The following is a 23,431-nucleotide window of genomic DNA, read 5'->3' as shown; positions in this document are numbered from 1 at the left end:
TAAGGACTGGGGTTAGGATTCAGTGGTAGAGCATTTGCCTGGCACATGTGAGGCACTGGGTTCCAACCTCAGCACCACATAAAAATAAATAAATGAAAATAAGGTAGTGCATTCATCTGCAACTTAAAAAATTAAAAAAAGACAAACATTAATAAAATAGAACAGGCGATATAGACAAATTTTGTAGGTGGTATGGAAATGAGAATGATTTGGTAAATATTTAAGTAGGGAATAATACCTCTAAGAAGGACAAGAGGAAAAGAGAAGGGAAATCATTATTCTCTTTTCGGGCACTGTGTGAAAACTATATTCATCATCATCATCTCCTGGGCCCCTGCTCTAGCTCAGAAATTATACACATTATCTCATTTAACTGTAAAACAATCTTGGAGGCCATTAATCATTATTCCTGTGTTAAAAATGACAAGAACAAGAAAAGACGACTGAAGCGGAGAGGGCAGGAAGACTGAGGGAGACTTTGGGTGGAGAGGAAGAGTTTGTGAGTGTGACCTCTCATCCCAGTACTACCTGGAGAAAGAGGAGGAGAGGGAGGGGAGGAGAAGGAGGCTCCTCATGAGTAGGATGGACTGCCTGTGACCTGTGGGAGGATGCACCTTGCAGCCACAGGTGGCTGCTGGCTGCAGTACTGAGCTCCTTGTTGCAGGAGGTGTCCAAGTTGACCTCCTCTGACACAAAGAGTCTGGCATATTTTTTCTCTTCATCCAAAAGTATCTGAGCCCATTATTCTTCTTTTAAGTTTCATGGTGAGGTAGGGAGGGGCCTTTCTTGGCCACTGAGTCTCCAGGGTCTGGTGCAGCCCTTTTAGACTTGTCTCTCCCCATGGCCCTACTAAAAGATCACGATATGTATGGTACTGCAGAGGGATGCTCTGGTCTCAGCCCTGACCAGGTACTGGCACTATCCTGCCATGGTGCCTTGGGCAAGTCCCTTCCCTTTTGTGGGCCCCACTTTCTCCAAGTGTAAAGTGGCAGAGTTAGAGGGTCTATGGCCACAGACTCTCAGGGGTTACCTGTTATGAATTCATGTCAGACTCAGTCTCTCTCTATCAGGTATCCAGACTGGCACTCAGTGGGTCCTTGTGAAATGCTAGTGAGTGAGTGAATGCATGAATGAACAAGTACTTCATAACAAGTGGGTAGTTAAGTGACAGCATCACACACAAATGTCAAAGAGAATCCATCAGTGCCTAATGCCTGGACACGGGCTGTAGGGCTGCAAAGTGGCATTGCACAATGTTGGAGGCTCATTTCCTTTCTGAGTCCTTGTAAGGTTGTGTATTTATCATGATGCACTTCTGGAAAATGGTAATGAAGGTGTGTCTCTATATCTGTTTGGGGCAGACAGAGATCTCATGTCAGGGCAACATAGTGTTCTCTGAGACTTCGGGGACTTGGGGGAAGGAGATAATTTGGAAGATTCTCCTGTTTACTACAAAGGTGAAGAAGGTGCTTCAGGCAACATGCCATAAGAGGAAAAATGAAAACAGCACATTCATGTGAACTCACACACACACACACACACACACACACACACACACACACACACCCTAATCTGGGCATATCATGTGTACTGAAGAATGTACTAAAGCAAAACTGATTTGGGTTCAAAGAGATTTGATTTTATGCTAAACAAATTTCATCAGGATTTTCATATGAAGAGTCTTTTCCTCCTCAAATGTGCCCTGCCTGGCTGCATTTTAATGTGATCAAATTCAATCTCCGAGTTCTCTGCAGGCCCTGTGACTATGTTCTCAGGACTGGCTCATGGCTGCTGGCTGAACTTGGCGGAGGCAGTTGTTTTGACTTCCAAGGGATTGAGCATCCCTTCCTGGAGTTTAGAGCACAGAAGAATGAAAGGCAATGGTCAGTGTGGGGCAGGAGGCTGTGGCCCTCAGGAGGACAGCCAGAGGGACCCAGAAGGCCCTACAACTTGGTTGCTGGCACCAAAGGCCCCATATGGACCATCTATGAATTCCCTCTGTTGAATTTCAGCCTGTTTAACATAAGCAACTCATCTGTCAACCACTGAGTACCTCTGAGTCCCACCAGGACCCCTGACCAGGCACCAAGTTTCCCTACCTCTACGAGGTCCAGGTAGAAGAGTGACTGGACTGAAACATAAATATCAGATTACTGGCTCAACCTGAGTTTCCCATGAATAACAAATGTTGTGCCAGTGTGTGTATAAGGGAGGGCCAGTTCTGTCCAGATGGAGAGATGGACACAGCCTGAGCCTTAGGGCACCCTCATTAGGTGAAGCCATCTGCTGGAAGGACTCCAATGCTCACTCCTATTCTATGCTTTCATAGCCGCATTTGAGGGCCCTGCTCTCCTTGGTGCCTTTCGATGACAGAGAGGGAGGTCCTCTCCCTGGCCTTTCAGAGGACATGGAGAAGCAGGGGAGGTCCAGGGTGAGCAATCTGTGATGCATGGGTGCAACACAGCATTACTTAGAAGGTGACCAGAGTTGAGACTTCCCAGGGGGGAAAGTGGCTTCTAGGGGATAGTGTGAGGGGCTTGTATCACTGTGGAGAGGTGAAGTTTGAGGCTGGTGTCACTGTTGTCAGGAAGATTTCATGGAAGTCCTCTCAGCTGGGCGAGCTAGGCATAACTGCAACTCCTCCTCCTCAACCCCATCCTGTCGCTGTCTGTTTTGGACAGACAGAAGAAATTCCTGAGCCCATACTGCCCAGGACCATGGCATCTGTTCTAAACTAATGGATTCCCAGTCTGTGGGGCCCAGAGCCGGAGAGTCAGACTTCCATTCCAGGATGTTTCTGGAGCAACAGGATCTACAGTGTGAGCATCCCAGCTGCGTCCTCTGGTCACTGGGCATGTAAGCCCAACTACTGTCCTCACATCTGCGGTTCCAGGGTCCCCTGCCTCTCACCAGCCCAGGCTTCTCTGACCCAAGGGCCCCACCACAAGGACTACTTAGGAAGAAAAAACACTGGTGAACAAATGGGTAAGTGATAAGTGAAAGCTTGCATCATATTGGGGATAGGCAGTCTGTTGTCTGTTCTATCTCCTATCATTTTAATATTTTTATTATCGAACATATCATTTTAATTTCAGTGCAAGTCTCAAGGTAGACACCAGAATCCCATTTCCCAGATACAAAAACTGGGAATAAAATGTCAGAACAAACAAATGAGAAGACTCCTGTTAGCCCTTCCACTTTAAGTCCCCATTTGTTGGCACTGTCATTTTAGCCCCAGGACCCCAGCAAGAAAACCCAACCTCATCTCCCTATTTTCCACATGCCTTGATGGGGCAGACAATAAGCAAGAGCGCTTGCTGAATGAATGAACCAAAGATACCTTTCATCTGGCAGACCTTTCAACCCTGGATAAATGCTACGAATTGTGTTTTGAAAAATGGCAGCCAGCCCAGCCCTGATATTTATGACATGCTTCTTGGCCTTCCTGGGGAGTGGTGCTCTCTGCTCTTAAATTTATGGTCTTCTGGTGTAGTCCTAGACTGGCTAGGGGATTGCAAATGGGCTGTCTGCTAATAATGTATGCAGATGGTGTAGGAGGTGGTGTGATCCTTGGCCCTGGGGTCATACAAGAGCCCTCCCCACCCAGGAAGGGGGTGCTCCAGGCCCAAGAAGCATCTTCTCCTGCTTCCATTTTCTCCTTTGCAAAGACCTCAAAGTTCATAGATAAATCAGTGTATGTCCCAATTGTCATTTCTCATTATTTTTGACATGGTTCCATACTACCTCTCCTTTCTTAATATTTATATTTAAAATGACTCACTGTCCCCTAAAGGCTAGATGACCTAGGGCCATAAACACCAGGTTCATTCTCCTGCCATGTGTGGGCCTGGGCTAAATTGGTTGGAGACTCCCATGGGAGCCTATGCAGGGATTGGGGAAATAGGGGGAGGATTCAATTTGTATCCCCACTTGGCCCCTAGAAGGGAGACCTCTGAGAAGGGAGACCTCTGAGAGGAGAGTCAAGGCTAAGGGCCTCCCTGAATACCCCTAAAGCCACACAAGTTAGATTTTATTAAAGAAGCAAGTGAATTTCCCTTCCAGGGGTTCTGAAAGTCTTCAGGTGGGAGGTGTCATTAGAATAAGCCCTTTGATGCCCAAGGGCTGACCTGAGGGTGGCCCAGGCACTGAGAGATTCCTTGGAGGCGCACAAGTGACCACTCCACCTGCCATGCATTTCCAGAAGAACACAATTCATATAGCAGAGCAGATCTCCCCAAGATGAGCTAGGTCAGCATGTGGAATTTGATTTCTAAGGACAGAAACTGGGAAGGAGACTGCCATGCTGGAGCCTGGCTGGGACCCACCACCTGTTGTGACTGCAGGCATGCCCAGATGGGGCAGTCACCCAGTCAGATTTCCACACACCTGCTCTGGGCAACACTCATGGCCACATACTATGGATCAGCCACAGAGGCTGGGCCTGCTTAGTAGTGGCCACTTACTCCCTATGGCTTTCCTGCCTTTCTAAGTATGGAGATGAAAATATCTGAGTGGAAAAGAGTGTCAATCATAAACTCAAGCATTCTTGCATTTGGAATAACCACTTTAATAAAATAGACAATATGACAGTTTCCATTAGTTTCCAATAATCAAGCCCATGCTTTTCAGTGCAAAAAGCCCTTGATAAGGTGAGTTGTGTAATTTCACGTGCAACTTGTCATTATCAGCTTACAGTTCCCAGCATGAATGTGTGGTCTTATTCTTTTTAGAGAAGTCCCATGGACCACAGAAATGGTTTGGGGTGCAGAGCACTGATTGCCAGAGTCCTTTTATGAGAACCCCAAGGACATGAAGCCCTGGAAGCTCCCATTGGGTACAGAGTCCGGGCCCCACGTCACATCAGCTGCCTTCTGCCTGATGTTGCTGTCCCAGGGAAATGTGGCTACTGTGCCAGAGCTTCTACCACCTTTTTCCTCCTACCCTTCTGCAGACCAGCAGAATATTCTCCCCTTCTCATCTCCAACCAGGAGTTTGGTCTGGTTTCTTCGAAAGAGAAAGAAAAGATAAGAGTATGATTACTTTTTATCCCAGCCAGCATGCAGGAAATTGCAACATGGGGGAAGGAGTGGGAGAAATGTAAACTGTATTGAAGGGGATGGGGGTGTTTGAGCTCTGAGGTTTGTGATTCCCAAAGCACTGAAGGGAGTCGAAGCTTTTAGGCTCCAGGGAGCAGGCTGAGGCCCTGTCTCCAGCAACTCCAGGGGAATCTCCTGTCCTGTGAGAGATGCATCCAGGGCCCCAGGCACAACAGGCAAGTCAGCCAGTGAGCAGTGCTGCTTTGGACTCTTCTTTCTAGTCCCCATGCCCGCCCCACCCCAGCTAGTCCCGCATCCATGCAATTCCCACCACCAGAGAGAGGAGAATGGTCCACTCCAGCCCAGGGAGGAAGGAAGGGGGCTCTAAAAGGTCAGAAGCCACCTGAGACTATACCTCCTAGAGTGCAGAGAGGATTAACCACAATAACTACTTCCAACCTGGTCTCTGTGACAATAAAAACAATGGGTGTCAACTGTCACTTCTGATACTTTGCTGTTCTACATGGGCTTAGAGCCCTTGAAAGGCATTTTCTGTTAATGTAAGATGTTCATCATCAAATGCTATAATCAGCAGTGGAACTCAGGAAAAAAAGTCTCTCTTTAGGATAAGATGACAAAATAATATGCTTCTACCTTTTGCATTTCTTTAGGAATTCATGGATAGTCAAGACCAAGAGAGAAAGAGTATGTATGAGTTAAAAAAATAACAAAAATCATTAAAAACACTCCCTAAGGCTCTGTAGGGCCCTGGGGGACTGCAGCCTATGCCTGGCGTGCCCCCTGGGTCCTTGCCGTGAGGTGGCATTCCTGAGTCTGATGGCCAGAGTCCAGAGCAGCTGGGACTTTTCTAGGGGTGGCCACAGCACCCTCTGCTGGAGGCCTGAGGAAACCGGGTTTCACCTACCTAGACACAGCCAGCGCTGTCACGGCAGGGCTGGTCTTGCTGGGTTTCCCAGTCAAAGCCAAGCTGACATCCAGCTCTCTACTCAAGGCAAGGTTCTTTTCCCACTTGTGACCTGCGGGAAGCATGTGAGAGAATAGTTAGAACACCCAAGTGGTTTCACATATGAGCCTGTGTGCATCCACACATGGAACCACAAACACATACACACATATTTATATTTGTGGTCAGCAACTTGTTAAATTGAGGGGGAAAATATATTTAATCTTGGCCTGTGCTGTTGCAAAAAGGGCCGTCCCAATTTAATTTGCAGGCTGTGATAGTTACATGTGCTGACGTGCCGCGGTATCCATTGTGTACCAAATTGGATTTGTGTATTATTGCTTTCTAAATTGCATGCCTAGTTCAGCAAAATTGTTCATCAGTGTTTACTGGCTTTATGCTTAATAAGATGCCCCATAATACCTTGCTGCCAGGATGTAATGCAGCCCGTAATTGCCTAGTAAAAATAAATTATATAAAGTCGGCATTATCAACTTATCTAAATCCTCTCATGCCACAACCAATAATTAAATGCTGAGAACGTTTTTTCAAAAAAATATAACTCAATGACTGTTACTTGACTCATTTTAATGACTGCATTTGGGGACAGACAGCAATTCCTTCAACATAAAGGTTGAGATGGAGAGACACCAGCTGGGTATGTGCCTACAAGGCCACTTTGCTGGACTTGGGGGCAGGAGGCAGGGCAGCAACAGCTGTCCTGGGGTGTCATCTATGTGTTCAGACAGGCCCACACACCAGGAAATGCAGGAAGGCTAAGAGTGGGAGAAGCTGCCTTGAATTAGAACCAGGCATTTGTAAATTCCTGTGCAAGTCCAAATAACAAGCATTTCCCGATAGCTTTTTAGGTACCAGATTGAGTTCAGTCTAGGAGGTGATTTCTGAAATAAAATGTACCCAACTGGGTTGGTCCTTGCTGCAAATGACAAATAAATGAATTCTGGGCAGAAATTAGATTAGCTCTGCCCACAAATGCAGTCTCCTTAATATCTTCAAAGATCTCCTTTCTTGCCCCTTAAGACATTTGAGGGGTTACAATAATATATGCACCAAGAGGACACATGTGCAAATATCTATGTGTCACGCCTAATACTGATCCCTTTCCAACAAAACAGTTTTGAGCAATATTATAAGAACAACATGCTTCCTTATTAAAGACCTCCAGTGGGTTAGATTTGCAAATCTGCACATAGATATGTTGACTCTAAACTACGGCTCAATCTAATTTTTTTGACTATGTCTGTGCCATTGTGTCATTTTATCCTAATCTTTCCTGTAATGATAACCACCATCTCAGTCACGACAGATAGCAGGGGAAGGATGTGGATCAGGGACTCTGTCCGCTGCAACCATTCTGTAATTTCCCTTATGGCACTGGTTGCTGTATTTAAAGAGAATACATTGTCAGGAGTCTGAGAAAATAACAATCATGACCAGCATTTGCGGATTCTTGTCTATGTCAATTGGTTTTCTGTCATCACACTCTAGATAGGAAATATATCCATTTGACAGAGAGGAGATGGGGCTAGACAAGTTTCTGGGACAGAGTTAGGTCTAGAGCCTCATTTCCCACTTCTCATTCACTAGACCCCATGGACAAGGGACACAGACAACTTCACCACAACTGTTGACACTGAATAAGAGACCTGTGAGTCCACTGAGATGTCCAGATAAAGGAATGGCTCTGAGATGTTTTTTTTTTCACCTGTCTATCCACCCACCCATCCACCTATCTATCTATCGTTCATTTTGGGGCATCCATCTATCAACCATGGACTAAGTTAATCCCTTTAGCCTATGGGGCTTAGATAGCTTCAAGTGGGAAGTAGATCCTAAAACCAAAGTGGAGTGCAGTCTCATGTAGCTGTATCCCATGTGATCATTACAAATAAGTCTTCCATCCTTAACACTGGTACAAACCTCACTATCAAAGCTCTCACCTCTTCACTTCCACCACAGCTGTTCAGTCGCCCCTGTTACTGTCACTTCCTCTATGTAGACTTTGTTTCTCAACTCCCTAAGGAGTTTAACCCTGCTCTTCCAGGTTTCCTTAGAATTCGTAAACTTTATACTTCTTTTCTTTCTCACTAAAATGGGCTGATTCCTCATGGTCTCCAAGTACCCTGGAGATCCTAGGATAAGTTTACTGAATGTTGTTCTTAGTTTGTGGTGTTAGACTCTGGATCAGCACAGTTTATTGACAAGGGTCCCTGGATAGTATTATCTTGAAGGAAGGGATCCCCAGGACCTAGGACAAAGTAGGGGCTGAGTGATGTCCTATGTGCTTACATAATAAAAGAACTATGTTTTTGCATAACAAAATCAACTATTCATGAATTGATGACTAAATGAATCAAGGAGGTGTGAGATACATTTTAAATCATTGAAAATGGCTACTATTTTCAGAAGCCAGCCCTCTAAAATTAGGGAAATTCTCTCCTGTGAATGATCACTTGTTGGAAAGCAAATGAACCAGGAGCCAGCTACCAGCAGGGGTCAGTATGATAGGAGAATTCTCACTTCATCAAAACATGTTTCTTTTGATTGTGGGACCCATCAAAGATCTGGGCTGGGATCTTTGATGAAGACAGAGCTGAGAGAGAGGTTCGGCTGCACTGGAGGAAGCCATGGTGGTGGATATTAGGCAGCTAGTCACCCATGAATGGGTAAGTAGGGAAAGGACAACAAAGGGTGACTGAAAACCACAGGGCCTCATCTGACAGGCAAGCCCCTGGAAGTTTGGGGCCTGTATGTCAACCCCCCACCCCTCCATAATTATATTCCTTTAAGAAAAACTATTGTTTCAAGATCACATCACAACCTACCAAGTGACCTGGACCCTTTCTTACCGTGAAAGCTATGTCTCAACTCCCAATCACCCTGACCCTCAAAGTTTGCTGAGGGTTATTCAAAGACTAATACATCAATTAAGGGAGGCAGGGAATTCATGCAAAAATAGGGGGACTCAATTTCCTCAAATTCTGCCTCTGTGAGCACCACACCATCCTCTATTCCAGGTGGTCCCAGCAGTTCCTATGCTGTCAGTCAAAAGTCAGAAGATGAACCTGGGCCAGCCCAGTGGCACATGCCTGTAATCCCAGCAATTCAGGAGACTGAGACAGAAGCATTGCAAGTTAGAGACCAGCCTCAGCAACTTAGTAAGCCCCTCAGCAACTTAGTGAGTCTCAAAGTGAAAAATAAAAAGGCTAGGGATATTTCTCAGTGGTAAAGTACCTCTGGGTTCAATCCCCAGTACTGAAGAAAAAAAAAAAAAAAAAAAAAAAAGGCGTATCTGGGCAGGACTTTGGGAACTTCCCTGGGTGGGAGAGGTGTGCCCTCCTTGACTCTCCCTTGAGAATGTCCTCTATACCCTTTTTCTAACCTTTCTAATAAATTCACTCCAGCTACTCTGAACCACATGTCTGAAATCTTTCTGGCATGATTGCAAGAATTGGGGTAACCAGATAGCTATGGTGAAAGTGAGTGGTGACAGAATATTTTAATTTAAATTTTTTTTTTAAAAAATCTAATTAGTTATACATGACAGTAGAATGCATTTATGCATTTTGGTAAACCATACATATATGGAGTATAATTTCAGCTTTGATAGTGGGTTTTGTGCCTGTGTTCATGGTGAACAGGTTGGTGGTTCTGATTCCACAGCAGTGGTTAAGATTATCCAGCAGTTGTTGGTATGGCTGCTATAAGTGGCAGAAGTAACTTTTTTTGCTAGGTAACTTTGGGCAAGTTGCTGACCTCTCTATGCCTCAGTTTTCTTATCTCTATTAAATGGCAGTAATATCTACTGCAAAGGACTGCATGAAAAATGAGAAAGTGGGTGATAAGTGTTTGAAGAGGAAGCTTCTCACAGTCAGCTCTCTGCCATCTCAACTCTGTAATGGTGGACACAGTGGCAGTGGTGGCTGAGGCTGTAAGGACTGAAGGTGGGACAGGATCTCTTACTTCAGTCTTATTTGCCACAACCCAAAGTGGGTTTTGCTGCAGAATAGTGGTTCTCTTACTTTGGGGCACACCATGACATGTAAATGCTAACAACACCCAATCTTCCAATGGGTTAGGCTGAGTAACAGGATGGGGATACACATTTTTTAATAAGCCCCTGAGCAATGCTCATGCAGATCCACTTAGAGGAACTTGCTGTGGGGAATTGGGTTGGTGGATCCATGGTCAATGGGGCAGTCTAGGGTATGATGGATCCACTTCCTCAACCTGGGAAAGTGTCCTTTCCCTTGCTCTGCAGCCTGGCTGTCCAGGCAAATAGGCAGCTGGTTCCAGGTTGTGGGTTGGGGAATTTGGCATTCAAGAGCCATCCAGGCAGATGGAAAGCATCAAACCAAGATCATCAAAGTATGTCTTCCCTGCTGAAGCTCAGGAGTACTAGACATTCACAATACCATCCTGTGTTCAAGAAGCAGCCCAGGGTTCACTGGTTTTAGCAAGAATGGGGCGAGGACTCAACAGGGTCTCTCATAATGCTTCACATTTCATCAGAAACTTTCAGTAAACAAATAATTCTTTTGTCCCCAAACCTGGAAGCAACCCCTAGGGCCTTGGTGGCTTCTCTAAGCTCTGCAGACTTGGGTGGAACTGCAGCTGTGGGCCAAAAGCATGGAAAAGGGAGGGAAAGAGGGTAGTTTGCAAGGCAAGGGTGGTCTCCTCCTGGCCAGGCAGGTACCTCTGGGACTTGGAGGCTGAACTGAGAGCTCCTCTGCCACTGCCTGCCTGGGAACAGACATCTTCACATCCTCAGTCTTCCAAATCTGTCCAGAAAAGAGAACATGTCATAGGCTGGGGAAATTATCATGTCTGCAGGCTGAGAGTGGCCCAACCTATTTCTTTACACTGGGAGGACCCTGAAGGAAGGGAAAGAAGGATGTCCTCTAACACTTTCACTTCTGGTTTAGACTTCAGCTCCCCTGCGTGGAGGTTCAGTAGATCACAATGGCATCATGAATAGGTTCACTCCCACCTCTAGGTCACTATGTACATCTCCCTCCATCCCTGCACTGCACTGTGGAGACTCTGGAGTCAGTTTATGATCATAGTACTGTTAATATCCTCTTATCCCTAGTGTCACTTCTTCTTTTCTTTTTTTTGTATCTGGCCCTTGGTCCCAATCCCTAAATGTGGGTGCTCTCAGTCCAATTTTGTATGGCTTCTCCCTTGCTGAATCTGGATTTTTATCACTAAGGGAGAAGAACCAGGCTCCGTTCAAGTGATGGTTCTGTGAGCTTCCACCAGGCCTCACACAGCACTGGTTGATTCAGAAGTTCAATGATCTTGTTGAATGAATGTGTGCTGAGTGTACAGAAGACTCCCACTTCTACCCAGGAAAGAAATGCACTTTCTACCCAGGCACGCCAGGCTTTTCTGGCTGACCCACAGGTTGAGAAAATATCCCATGAAGCATGGGTTCTGTAACTTCCTCACTTTCCAGACAGCCCAAGACACTCTGCTCTCTGTAGAACCCTCTGCCTCACACAGGTCATAGATGATCTGTCTATGGGGACTTTCTAAGGGTCCCTGCACAACTTTACCTCTCCTGTCACTCACACTGGCCCTTAGGCCTGCACAGACTTTTCCACATGCTCTGACTTTCCCTCATCCTCAGGACTTAACTGAAATGCTACTTTCCCAAGAAAGTTAGAAAGAGATCCATTCTTTCATTGGGTTCCCACCACATAACTCCATTTCTTATCCCAAAGTATCATCTAATTCTGGGACTTTGGGCTAGGTGGTGTTGGAGGGAAAGGTCAAGTTTTAACCTTTAGTATGCACACAGCAGGCTTTCATAAATGTTTGAATTCCATGGATATTTGCCTGAATATTTTGTGCAATTGACATTTTCTTTCATAAAATATGAAATTCAAATGACAATTTCTTGAGTAAGTTTGTTAGTTAATCCTTATCTTTCCTCATTCCTTTATTCCTCCTGTCATTCTCAGAAAAATCACTTGTGACTTCTTCCATCTTTCCCTTTGATCTTAATTTTTTCTTCTTCTTCTTCTTGGCTTCCTGAAGCTCTTTTCTCTCTATGCCTGTCCTCAGACAGTTCATGGCACTCTTGATTATCTCTACCATGCCATGTCACACACATACTATTTTCTGTTTGCCTCCTCTTCTAGAATGGGAGTATCCTGGTAAAAAAAAAAAAGGGTCTGTTTCTTTTCAATTTCTGTATCTGAAGTTCCTTGTATGAAGTACTTAGCATGGAGTCAGAGTTCAGTGAATGTTAGATGGCTGGGTGGGATAATAGATTAAGGGATGATTAGAAACGAGGAAGAGGGAAGAATGGATAAATGCATGAATGGGTAAGTGGATGGGTTGAAGGATGGATGGATAGAGAAATAGTTGGGTAGGTGAATAGATAGATTAGTGAATGGATAAATGGGTGGGCAAATTAGAGAATAAATTACACACATCTCTGTTTTTAGAATTGGGCTATAATCTATTGAATTTGACCATTCAGCATTCATACCTTGTAACAGTGTTTATCTGTGCCTGGGTTTGTGTTTGCATGTGTGTGTGTGTGTGTGTGTGTGTGTGTGTGTGTGATTACATGTTTATAAAATTGCATGAATTACTTTTTGCTTGCAAAAAGGACTTGTCTTTCATTTGCTGTACCATACCTTGTCTTAAATGGTCCCAAATGCAACCTGCAGATTTGAACCCCTGGAGCAAGTGGGCAAAATGGAGATGGAGACATTTCCTGTGTCATGTCCTCATTCTGCCCAAGACAAACTTACCCGAACTATGCCATCGTGACTCCCAGTGATGATGACATGGCTTGTGTCGCATGCTGGCCCCTCCATCACACAGCAGCAGTTAATGGCTCCCTCTGGTCCCCAGGCTGTGGTGATGCTGGCCAGGGGCTGTCCATTGACATTCCATAGGGATAAGTGGGCTCCCGCACAGGAGACAATGGTGCCCTGCAGCAGTGAAAGCAGCCTTTACCCTAAGCTGGAGTCACTGCTAGCCCATCTGCCACTTGCTTAGTCACTCAGTTTGTATATGTAAGCACCCTAAACTGCCATCTTCTAAATACCAACTAAGGTATCTCAAGACCCCCTAAGACAACCACTTCTTTACAGCTAATTCATAAGTCGGTTGTATCTTCACACAATTATAAATTCTTTGCTTATTTCATACTGCAATCGTGTTTGGATATTGCTTTCCCCAGTAGATGTTGACTGGTCCACCTTCTGGGCTCCTCTCAGTTCTCTCTCCCTGGTCTGACCCTGGTGGCCATAGAAGACCCAACCTGAAGACCATCCCTGGCTCTGGACAAAAGGTCTATACCTAGTTGGCCAGCCCTGCTCCCAGGAGGACATTTTGGATTTTCTCTGATGAAGGGCAGAGTAAAGGGACTCAAGTGACTGCACATGGTTCATAAACTTGTGCAGTGCTCCTTAGGAGGAACTCTCTGAGGAGATATTTCCCCATTGCATCTCTGCAAATGTTTATATTTAGAGGCATTGCTCTCCAAGCCCTGTCTATCCTGTACCCAAGAGAGTAGTGGTCATGCCTTTAAGCCTTACCTAATCACAGAAGGGATATAGTAAGCTCCCCAAAACTGTGCACTATTATGGCACTTTCTGAATTGTTGAAGATAGACGACCTGAGGCAAAGGCTATGTCTATAACATCTCTGCCCTGCTTCCAGCCCTGGGTCCAGAAAGCACATACTGAAATCAATTGGCTCCAGGACAACTTACCTTGAAGCCAGTATTCTCCTGTGTCTGGGAACACAATTAATTATGGGTTTTATGTTCTCCCAGATCAGGGATTGGGGCCTTCCTCAATTACATTAACTCATCTACCTATTCATATATCACCCATGAATCCATCATTCATTCATCCATCTGCCATCTACTCATCCACTTATCCCCTGACAAATCCATCAATCCAACTCCCAACTATTTGTCCATCCATCCATTCACCTACCATCTATTCACCTATTCATCCTTCTATCTTTCCATCTATCCACCCATCCATTCATTTTCCATCCACACATCTAACATTAATTCCATATTCAAGCCTATAGGGAACAACACTTCCAGCCAAAGCTGGTGTCAGAAGGTTCGTTCATCTTCTCCCCCTTCCCCATTGAGCTTTCTGCTTACATTATCCATGCACTGAGCCCTGGGGTTTTCTATGGCAGAGTATAAACCTCTGCATCCTCAGGGAGTCCATACTCAACAAAGGGGCTTCCAACCTGGAAAAAACTGCACACTGATTTATAAATATAAATATAACTTCTTCTTACACTCATGTCTCTGAGAGGTTCATCTTTGCTAGCCGCATGGAGGCAAAAACAGAGTACCAGGGTCAGTAATTGCCTTGGAGACCAGAGGCACTTGCTCATTCAACACTAAACTGCAGTTAAGGAGCTAACTTCTTTAGCCATGTCTAGCAGATACTCCTGCCTCACTCCCTGATGCCCATGCTAGAGCAGACACCTAACTGTCTAACTTCCCTGGGAACAGAAGGTGAAGAAGTAAAACTTAAAGCTAGACTCAGATGTTTCACATGATCATCTGTAGTGAATGGTCTGTACATGTTGGATCCTCTCTACACCTTGGGCTGATAAGCATCTCTTTTGTCCCTCAGTTTTCTCTTGGAATATTGTTCAACCATACAGATTCAAAGACATGGGAGAACATGGAATGGAGAAACAGGAGCTTTACCGAGATGTCACTGATAGCAATGGCTGAGATGCCCTCCTGGTGGGCAGGCAGGCGAGCCACGAAGGTGAGGAGATCCAGGTCCCACAGGATGCAGGTACCATCCTGGGAGCCACTCACCAGCAGGCTGAAGGCAACAGATGCTGCCAGGCATGTGACAGCCTGGGAATGTCCATATAAAGCCTGGGGACAGAAAAGAGAACCATGAGTTATGAGAGGGGTCCTCAATCTAGCTACCTGAAAGGATTCCCTAACTTCCCTTTCACTGTTGGGCCCCAGATGAGAAAACAGACTCAGCATGATTCAATGAATCCAGAGCTAGTCTGTGGACATGTGCATGTGCAGGTGTGCAGGTCCACTGCTGGCCTTTGGATTTCATCCATTTCCAAGGGTCGAGGCCCAGCTGGGGAGAATCAACAGTCCCTTTATGACAACCCAACCACAGGCCATCAGTGTCCTTGTGCTTTGTCTTCCCCTGAATTCTTCTGAAATCTGAAGCAGCCCATAACATGACTGACAGACAAAGGCTCTGTTTGGCAAAATATGCTGCCCAGACCAGCAGCCTCAACAGATCTGGGAGTTTGCTCACAATGTGAATTCTTGGGCTATACCCCCAGACCCACTGAATCAGAAACTGAAGGTGAGGCTGTGTGATCTGCATTATCACAAGCCCTCCAAATAATTTTTAGTGCATGCTCAAGTGGGAAACACAACACTTTATGAGAAACTCAGAAACAAATGTGCTTTTGAACTAAACAGAAGGAGGAAAGGAGGTCAAGTCTTGTCAAAAAGATGTGACTTTTCAAGTATGATGGATCTGAGTTCATGTCCAGTGGGGACTTAGGACCTTGCTGTTGGCCCTCAAGTTTAGCTCATCTGGGGCGTGTCCTGATTCATCGATGGCTGCATGTTCATATCTAGTTGGAGGTCTTGCTTTTTCTGGACATATTCCCAAGGGGCTAAGGTATCCCTGGGTCAATTACTGTTGGCAACAGTGAATATTCTATCTCAAGCGTCTGAGAGGCTTCTGGGAAAGCCTGATCTGAGACTCTCTATGCTACATGTGCTTGCTGTCTCCTGAAATAAGCCATAAGGGTATGGAGGTGGTGTTATGAGATGTGATTGTTCTGGCTTACCTAGTGGCAAACCTCCACCCTTAGGGCAGAGAAAACTGCTCACTCATTTGGGTCAATGAGGCTGAGAATCATTTTTCAAAGCTGTCACTTTGCCTGATCAAAGCAATTAAAAGTTCTGCCACAGGTCCCTGTTTGTCCTCAATGATGCTAATGTGACACCAACCAGATGGTGGTAGTAAGTTTTTGCACATGATCCATGGAAGAAGATTTGGCTTGTTTAGGAACATGGAAACTGTCTAAATAAATAGAAGAAAGAGGATTTGACAGGACTTTCTGATCCTCTTCCCAGAATGAACTAAGTCTGATGACTAAGTTCTGACCACAGGGGACATAGCAACTCCAAAGGATGCAGGAAAGGGGCCCTGTTGTAAGCAGGGACCAAAGAGCAGCTCTCAGAATGTGCCTTACAAGGGGCAGCCTGTGTACACAGCTCTGCCCACTCAGTTACCTAGGCCATCAACTATGGTAATAGAAAGCCTAGGACCCCCCATCATTTGGAAAGCAGGGGAAATTAAGGAAGGTTACAGTACTTTTAAATGTATTCCCTATGGACTCTTTAGATTTTCAGAATACTACTTCTCTAAAGGTCAATTAAAATAACTTTATTATATCATCTTACACCTAAGTAGCAAAACTAAATGAAATCAAATAAAAACCTCTCAAAATAATTCCTCATGATGCTTTTGTTATGATGAGATGGGTACTGTTAATTAATTATTGGTGGCATTGTAAAGCTATAGAACCATTTTGGAAAACATTGTCACTGCTCAGTAATTCTACTCCTCAAAATTTATCATAAGGAAAACAATCAGAAACAAACAAGGTAAGATGTTTTCTGCAGCATTATTTAAAATAGCTAAAACTTGGAAATAACTTAATTGTCTTGTTTTAGAAGAAATGGTTTATTAAACTGTGGTGCATTGACATAACAAAACAATTGAAATGTAATTTTATGGAAATGGAATAATCTGGAACAATTGAAATGTAAATTATAGAGGCTGTAGAAAAATGAAAACAATTTGATAGGCTGGGTGGGTAAAAATGGAATAAAAATATCAACACAAGGATCAGAAAGGTATAAATATGTATATCAAGGATGGTAGTATGCAAAAATGAAAACTTTTGTGCAGATTATAGAGAATTATCTTTGAAGTGAATTTGAAATTTCTCCTTAATGTTATAATATCTTTTAACACTTTTAAAACTGTTTATGAAGTTATTTAATGATGACTTCTCTGTTTACAGGTCAGGGTGGGACCCCTTTACTGTGTACCCAGTAGTTTGGGGGATCCCCAAGGCCACATGAGACTTTGCAGGTAAATGATAAAGTGTTTTATCATTTATCCTAGAAAGTAAGAGAATGTGAAATTCTCCATGCCTTTTTCTCTGGATTTGGAGCTAGGAGAGGGTGAGTGATACATTACATTTTCATGGTGTCAATACCAGGGCCCTATGGTGCACTTTTACTGCTAAGGGGGAGTTCAGAGTAGCAGCAGAGGGGTCATCTCCTTGGTGCCACAGGCAAGCTCCAGCATCAGGATGCAACTACCTGCAGTCTCTAGGGTGAGTGGTAAATAGATATCAGTGATGCCTAAGAGAGGGCGGGCACTCTGGTTTTATTTCCAGCCTCTTTACTTAGGTCAGGAATAAAACCCAGGCCACTGACAACTGCAATTGTTGTTGGGTCAGACAGCCTCCATGAGCCTCCATGAGCAACCTGAAATTTTGAAAAGGCATAGAGCACCACTGCTGCTTTGGGGGATTTCCTTGGAAAGTAGGTATAGGTGAAGGTCACCTGCACTTACCTACACAGCCACCTCTCAACCAGGTGCCACCACTCCTAGGATGAATTAGCTCCCTCCATCACTGATCCATTCACTCCTCCACTGCCCAATTATTAAGTGCATACCCTGCACTGCCTGAGGCCATGGCAGCAGGGGAGAAGGACAGGTTCTGGGAGACAGGACTGACTTGAAAGTCATCTAGAGACACTCAGAATGTCTGTGGTTTCTGTGAAGCATGCTCAGTTTAGGAATCTGGTCAGGGGTAAATTTTGTATGATGTATTTTGTTTTGTGTGTGTGTGTGTATTGTGTATATGTATATATGTGTGTGTATATATGCATATGCGTGTGTGTACATATATATATAGTTTCTTGGGGGCTATGGTCAAATAAAAAAAGTGTGGAAATTATTTTTGGTTTGAGTTGGAGGTGTCCCTAGTTATATTCTAGGGCAAGTTCAAGAGCACACAGGGAAAAGCATGAGTTTTCAAGGTAAACAAACCCAGGCTCAAGTGCACACTTAGCCTGAGACTGTTTCCTCATCTGAAATTGAGAATAACATTCCTTCACAAGAATAAAATTAGTGCTGAGAGAGGTCCTTGGTGCATTTTGAGTGTTAAGGAAATGAAAGTCCCACCCTAATAAGTATTGCAAGTGGTGTTGGTCAAGAGGTAGGACCAACGGTCTATTCTTGCCGCAATCACTTCCCTTCTGACATGATCTCATTTTCTGGATCTGTGAACTTGGATGAGCCCTGCACTTCTTTGCATCTCAGTTGTTGTATTCACTGAGAAAATAGGGGTGATTATATAGTTGTTTTACAGAACTGATGTCTGTTAAAATGAGGCAATCCATGCAAGAGTGCTTGGCGTAGTGGCCAGTCCATGACAAATGCCCAAAAAGTATCATCTGGTGCAAGGAAACAGATTTCACTAGCTCTGAGTATAAACTGAAACAGCTGCCAGTGACCCAGCCCAGCACACAGGTGTGGGCCTCCACAGAGGCACCTGCCCTGTGCTCATCAAATCTACCCAGGGGATAAAACAACGCTCCTGAGTGACAGAGCTGTGGGCCACCCTCCACTCCTCACTGTGCTACCTCTCCTGAAGGAGGCAGGGTGTTAGGGGTGTTCAGGTCCCACTGCTGCGCTAGGCACTGCACCTGCCTGAGGTGCCATGCCCCAGCAGTCCTGTCCCTGTCCAAAACACTGTCCTGCCCGAGGTAGCACACCCACTTGAGGCACATACCTGCCTGAGGCGCAAGCCTCTTGGGCGACCTTTGACCATGCTGAGCTCCCACACACACACCACAGCACTGGTCCCAGAGGTGACAATTATTGTGGGGGTTGGGCACACAGCACACATACAGCGGCCCCAAGCAGCCAGGTTCTCGAACGTCATCAGGATCTGTGGAAGATGGGGAATGAGCACTCAGGTAGGGCTGGCAGTGGCCAGGTAGCCAGGACAGAGTGATGGGGATACCCCAGCAAGTCTGGGTGTCCTGGGAACCAGGGACAAGTCCTGTGTTCAGGATCCAAGCTCAGGTGATCACATCCAGGGCATTCCAGATCTATCTCTAAGGTGGAGCCTTCACTCTAGTGGTGGGGAGGGACAGGTGGAGGGATGCCATGAAGATTCTGTGAGTCTGCCAGAGGCATCGACTCAACATGAGGTGGTAGGGACTACTTTCTGAAGGGGGCACATCTGAAGCCAGTTTTGATGGCTGCCTCATGAAGCCAGTTAGGAAAGGGTAAGTGTGGAGTGTCTGGAATTGGCTGGATGTGATAGGATGGGGTGGGAGGAGAGGGGTGCTGGGGAGGAGGTGAGGACAATTGGAAGATAAAGGTGGAGTGGGAGGACTGGTGAACAGAGGGCTTGCTCCTGAAAGGCAGCTGAATGTTTAGCATACGTTTTCCCAGTCTAAGCCATGTCTGGAGTGGCAGAAGGCCCCAGACTTGCCACCTGCACCGAGTGCACATCTGGGTGGGTTCAATGTAATCAGGGGACCAGCCAGACTGTGCTCTGGAGGAGGCACTGTGCACTGTCAATGTGAAGGTTCAGCTCCTAGGAACACGGATTGGAGGTCTGGCTCCCATGAGGGTCTTTTCAGGGTCCTATGAACCCTTTCTATGTTAGACTGTGGGCACAACCTCAGGGGGAAGTGTGTGTGGGTGGCTGTCTCTGCCTTGGGCTTGCTGATCTACTGACATCTCAGCATCCAACTAGAAGATGCTGCCTCTGCTCCCCTGGCCACTCACCTTGTCTGAGCCATAGCTCCCCAGGCAGCAACTGAAGTCGTCAAAGCCCCAGCTAAAGGTCCTATTCCAGAGAGGAGGCAGGAGCACCTTGTTCTTCTCCACAGCCAGGATAGTCTTCTCGGTAGGGACAATGTGGCCAATGGCCCCTTTGGGGGACTCTGACCCTAGGGAGAAAAGGTACATATCTACCCCCCAGTAAGTATGGCAGAACATATGCAGTGAGGGACAACACCTATTTTGGCTGGGCCCAGAAGGAAGGAGTCACTGCAGACCAACTATGTGCCAGACAAACAGCAGCTCACTAAGACTGCCTTCGCTCTGCTGATGGCCTGTGTCCCCTTTCCTCTAGCTCGGGCACACACATTAAGGCAGTGGCTGCATAGGGCTTCAGTGTCTTAGCAATGATGCCAGGGGAGGAGGAGGCCAGGGTGTCTGTTGGGGAAGATGGCACAAAGTCATAAGGCTACAGGGGGATTTTGCCTATCCAGATCTTCCTGCCTTACTCAGGGTGGCAGACCCCATGATATGTAGCATGGCCCCAGTCCTTCACTATCTTCACTCTAGAAGCCAGGCTTGGCTCCAGCTGGAATTCAGCTCAGAGTTCAGGATTTGCTGAACTCTACTCCCTGCCTAGTTATCCTAGGCGAGTCAATCTGCCCCTTTCTACCTCAGAGCGCTTTCTGTGGAATGATCCCCTCTCAGTGTGTTCCATCTGGCTTGTGTGAGGACTCACTGCTGAGAATGTGCATCTTGTCCACTCCATGATGGGGACCACCCACTTCCCTGCACTGTGCTGGGTAAAGTGGGGGACTCAATCACTTCCTGAGTCCTACAAGTCACAGACCTAGGAAGCAGTTGGGCTGGGACTCACACCAGTCTGTCTGCCCCAAGGTGCATGTTCTTAGCAACCAGCACCAGCCCACCTGGATTCTTGGGAACAACTATTGCCAAGGCATGAAGGTGGCAAGTCTGCCTTGGAAAATTTGAGACTGTTCTTCAGAGGGGATGAGAGAGAAAGAAGGATATTCATATATGTTCATATGTAGATTGTATGTATATAACTGTGCGTGTGTGCAAGAGAGAGAAGAGTGTATATCTGACTCACACATACATGTAGGTCTTCAGAAGTCAGGGTCTAACAGAATAGTACTGGAAACTTCCAGCCCCCCCCAGATTCCCACTGTATTTGGAGATAAAGCCATTCAAAGCCAGACCCTGGTACTTGGCCAGCTCTGTGCCCTGAATCTCCAGAGGAACCCAGTCTGTGAAGAGACCACTTGGGACAGTATAGAGAACAAGCAGGGGTAGGTAATCACCTTTGACTGTGACCTGGGAGGGCCTCAGTGACTGTAGGCTGTAGAGAAAGGACTGTGAGTGGCTCGGCAGGCTGGCAGGTATGGAGACATCCTTTCCAGGTGATGGCTTCCCTGTGGTGGTCCTGGCCGGGTGGGGTTTAGTAAAGAGCTAAAGAGGTACATATGTCACACAGGTTATTAGGGGACAGATGTCCAGAGGCAGAACTTTCCCCATGCACACTACAGCTGTGCCCTGATCTGGGCACTGTCAGGACTGGGCTTCCTTTTCAAGGAGCTACAGCATAAACTGAACCCTCTTGTCTGACCCTCGGATGTTGCAGATGAAGGGTTTGGAATTCACAGAGGGGCAGCTACTTTCTCAAGGTCACAGAACTAGCCCTCCTAGCTACCAAATCTCTTCTTCCCCAAGCTGCCTGGGCAAAGGCTGGCTCTCCAGCTGCACTCTCTGGTTGGGATTCTGGAGGGCTGCTTTCTCCAGTCATCTGCATCCTGCATTCCCAGAGGCAAACATCTGCCAGACACCATGCTGGGCACAGAACTGGGGACAGAGGACAAGTTTAATGGGTAGCTGGAGGTTTCAGAGCAGCACTGGCTCAGTCACAGCCATTGATCAAATGCTGAAAAATCTAGTAAGCCTGGGTTGGTGAACAATTCAAATAGAAATTAAAACAATGGTTTTTCAAGGAGCATTTCATAGTGTACATTCTTCCTCACACTGAATGGCTAATGTGTCCACAGACTGGGTCTCTGGTCCCTGCAACAGCTTTAATAGGCACAGTGCCTGAATGGAACAGTGTGTGGTCCTAAGCACTTGTCTTCACACTGGGACAGTCATTCTGATGACTACTTAGAAACATTTTTAAAAGCTCATATTGTTATACAGGTTAAGATACCTAATCTAAATATCCAAAATCTGAAATGCTCTGAAGTTCCAAATCTTTTGAGTGCTGATATGATGATCAAAAAGTTTTGGAGTTTGGAGCATTTCAAATTTCAGGATTAGGGATGCTCAACAGGAAAAGGGTATGCAAATATTAAAACAAACAACCAAAAAAAACTAAAATCTGAAACACTTTCTGTCCAAAGCACTTCAGACAAGATATGAGTGTCTTATATCATTACATAAAATAAGAATATAAAATTGTGTGTCCTCCATAATTATACTTATTGGAAAGTATTTGTGTGTATGTACAAGACTGTGAGTGCATAAAACTGGACCTAGTTGGATAGTGAGCCAACATTGAATTGTTTTATTGCTTTTTCTGTATTATTATATATATTTTTTAGATTTGACAAACAAAACTACTAAGCCACTGAGTTTCCTAAAATCCTTCCCTATCCACAAAACTGCAAACACGGTATGTGCCATCTAATCTCCAAGTCACTACAAGCCCCTCTCATGTCCCTCATATCTGGGAGCAGAGCAAACTTGCAAAGTCACAAAGGGACAGGTGGAAAATATATTATTAGTTTTACAAAAGCTACAAAGAGGAGCTCAGCCAGCCCTCATGGTTCATGCAGGGCTGGCTGTTGAGCAGGACTGTCCTGAATTGGCTGGGTTTGGGCACTCATTTTCCAGGATGGTTGCTGACTGTTCAGGTTGGGACCCCAGTCTGTGGGGCCAGGGCTCTGACCTGAGATGCAACAAAACATTACACAGAACTCAGTTTGGAGATCATCAGAGCTGGGGTCAGTTAAATAAGCACTTTCCTTGCAAGTGTTTCATAAATAGATCAATATAAACATACAACCTCATGTTGATGGGGAGTAGTCCCAGTGGGATATGGAGCCAACAGGGCTAAAGGCCCAGGTGAGAACCTGCAATTTCACCAGGGCCCAGCAGGTGGAAGGTAGATGTTTTTACGCCAGTGGCAATATGGCCCATGCTTTGGACTTATCCACCCACATGACATATCTACCCAGAACTCTACCTCTGTTTCTTAGTAATGGTAGAATCCAATTCAAGTGTTTTATTTATCCTCTCTGAGCCTCAGTTCCCTGATCCATAAAAATATACTTCCTATACAAAGAGTTTATGAGAGGATTCGATGACGTAATCACACAAATAACTAACATTTGTTGAGTGCTGGTCATATTTCATATACTTTCATGTACTTGATGTCTTAACTCATTGGAAATAATTATCCTGAAGGATAGATATTTATAAAAAGAATGATGTATGATGAATTGATCATAGTGTCTGTCACAAGCATC

At 45.5% G+C, this 23,431-nt stretch overlaps 1 protein-coding gene across 3 annotated transcripts in view; it reads right to left on the bottom strand.

The window, feature by feature from the left end:
• Nucleotides 1–4,552: 4,552 nt before the first annotated feature.
• The window catches only part of Wdfy4 (WDFY family member 4), a 278,477-nt gene continuing 259,598 nt past the window's right edge, over nucleotides 4,553–23,431 (bottom strand). For 2 of the 3 annotated variants that reach the window (XM_047553397.1, XM_047553399.1), the window contains exons 55-62: nucleotides 21,218–21,365; nucleotides 19,902–20,086; nucleotides 18,892–19,050; nucleotides 14,729–14,908; nucleotides 12,789–12,971; nucleotides 10,718–10,802; nucleotides 5,962–6,073; nucleotides 4,553–5,004 (exon numbers count right to left, since the gene is read on the bottom strand). In XM_047553397.1, the coding sequence (XP_047409353.1) occupies nucleotides 4,938–5,004; nucleotides 5,962–6,073; nucleotides 10,718–10,802; nucleotides 12,789–12,971; nucleotides 14,729–14,908; nucleotides 18,892–19,050; nucleotides 19,902–20,086; nucleotides 21,218–21,365 (1,119 nt within the window). In that variant the 3' untranslated portion in view covers nucleotides 4,553–4,937. The remainder of the gene's footprint in view (nucleotides 5,005–5,961; nucleotides 6,074–10,717; nucleotides 10,803–12,788; nucleotides 12,972–14,728; nucleotides 14,909–18,891; nucleotides 19,051–19,901; nucleotides 20,087–21,217; nucleotides 21,366–23,431) is intronic. The other variant, XM_047553398.1, reaches the window with a different exon arrangement.

Source organism: Sciurus carolinensis, chromosome 5, assembly GCF_902686445.1.
Source record: "Sciurus carolinensis chromosome 5, mSciCar1.2, whole genome shotgun sequence".
Lineage (NCBI taxonomy): Eukaryota > Metazoa > Chordata > Mammalia > Rodentia > Sciuridae > Sciurus > Sciurus carolinensis.
Note: the sequence above shows the minus strand (reverse complement) of the source record. Positions and strands in the feature narration are given on the sequence as shown.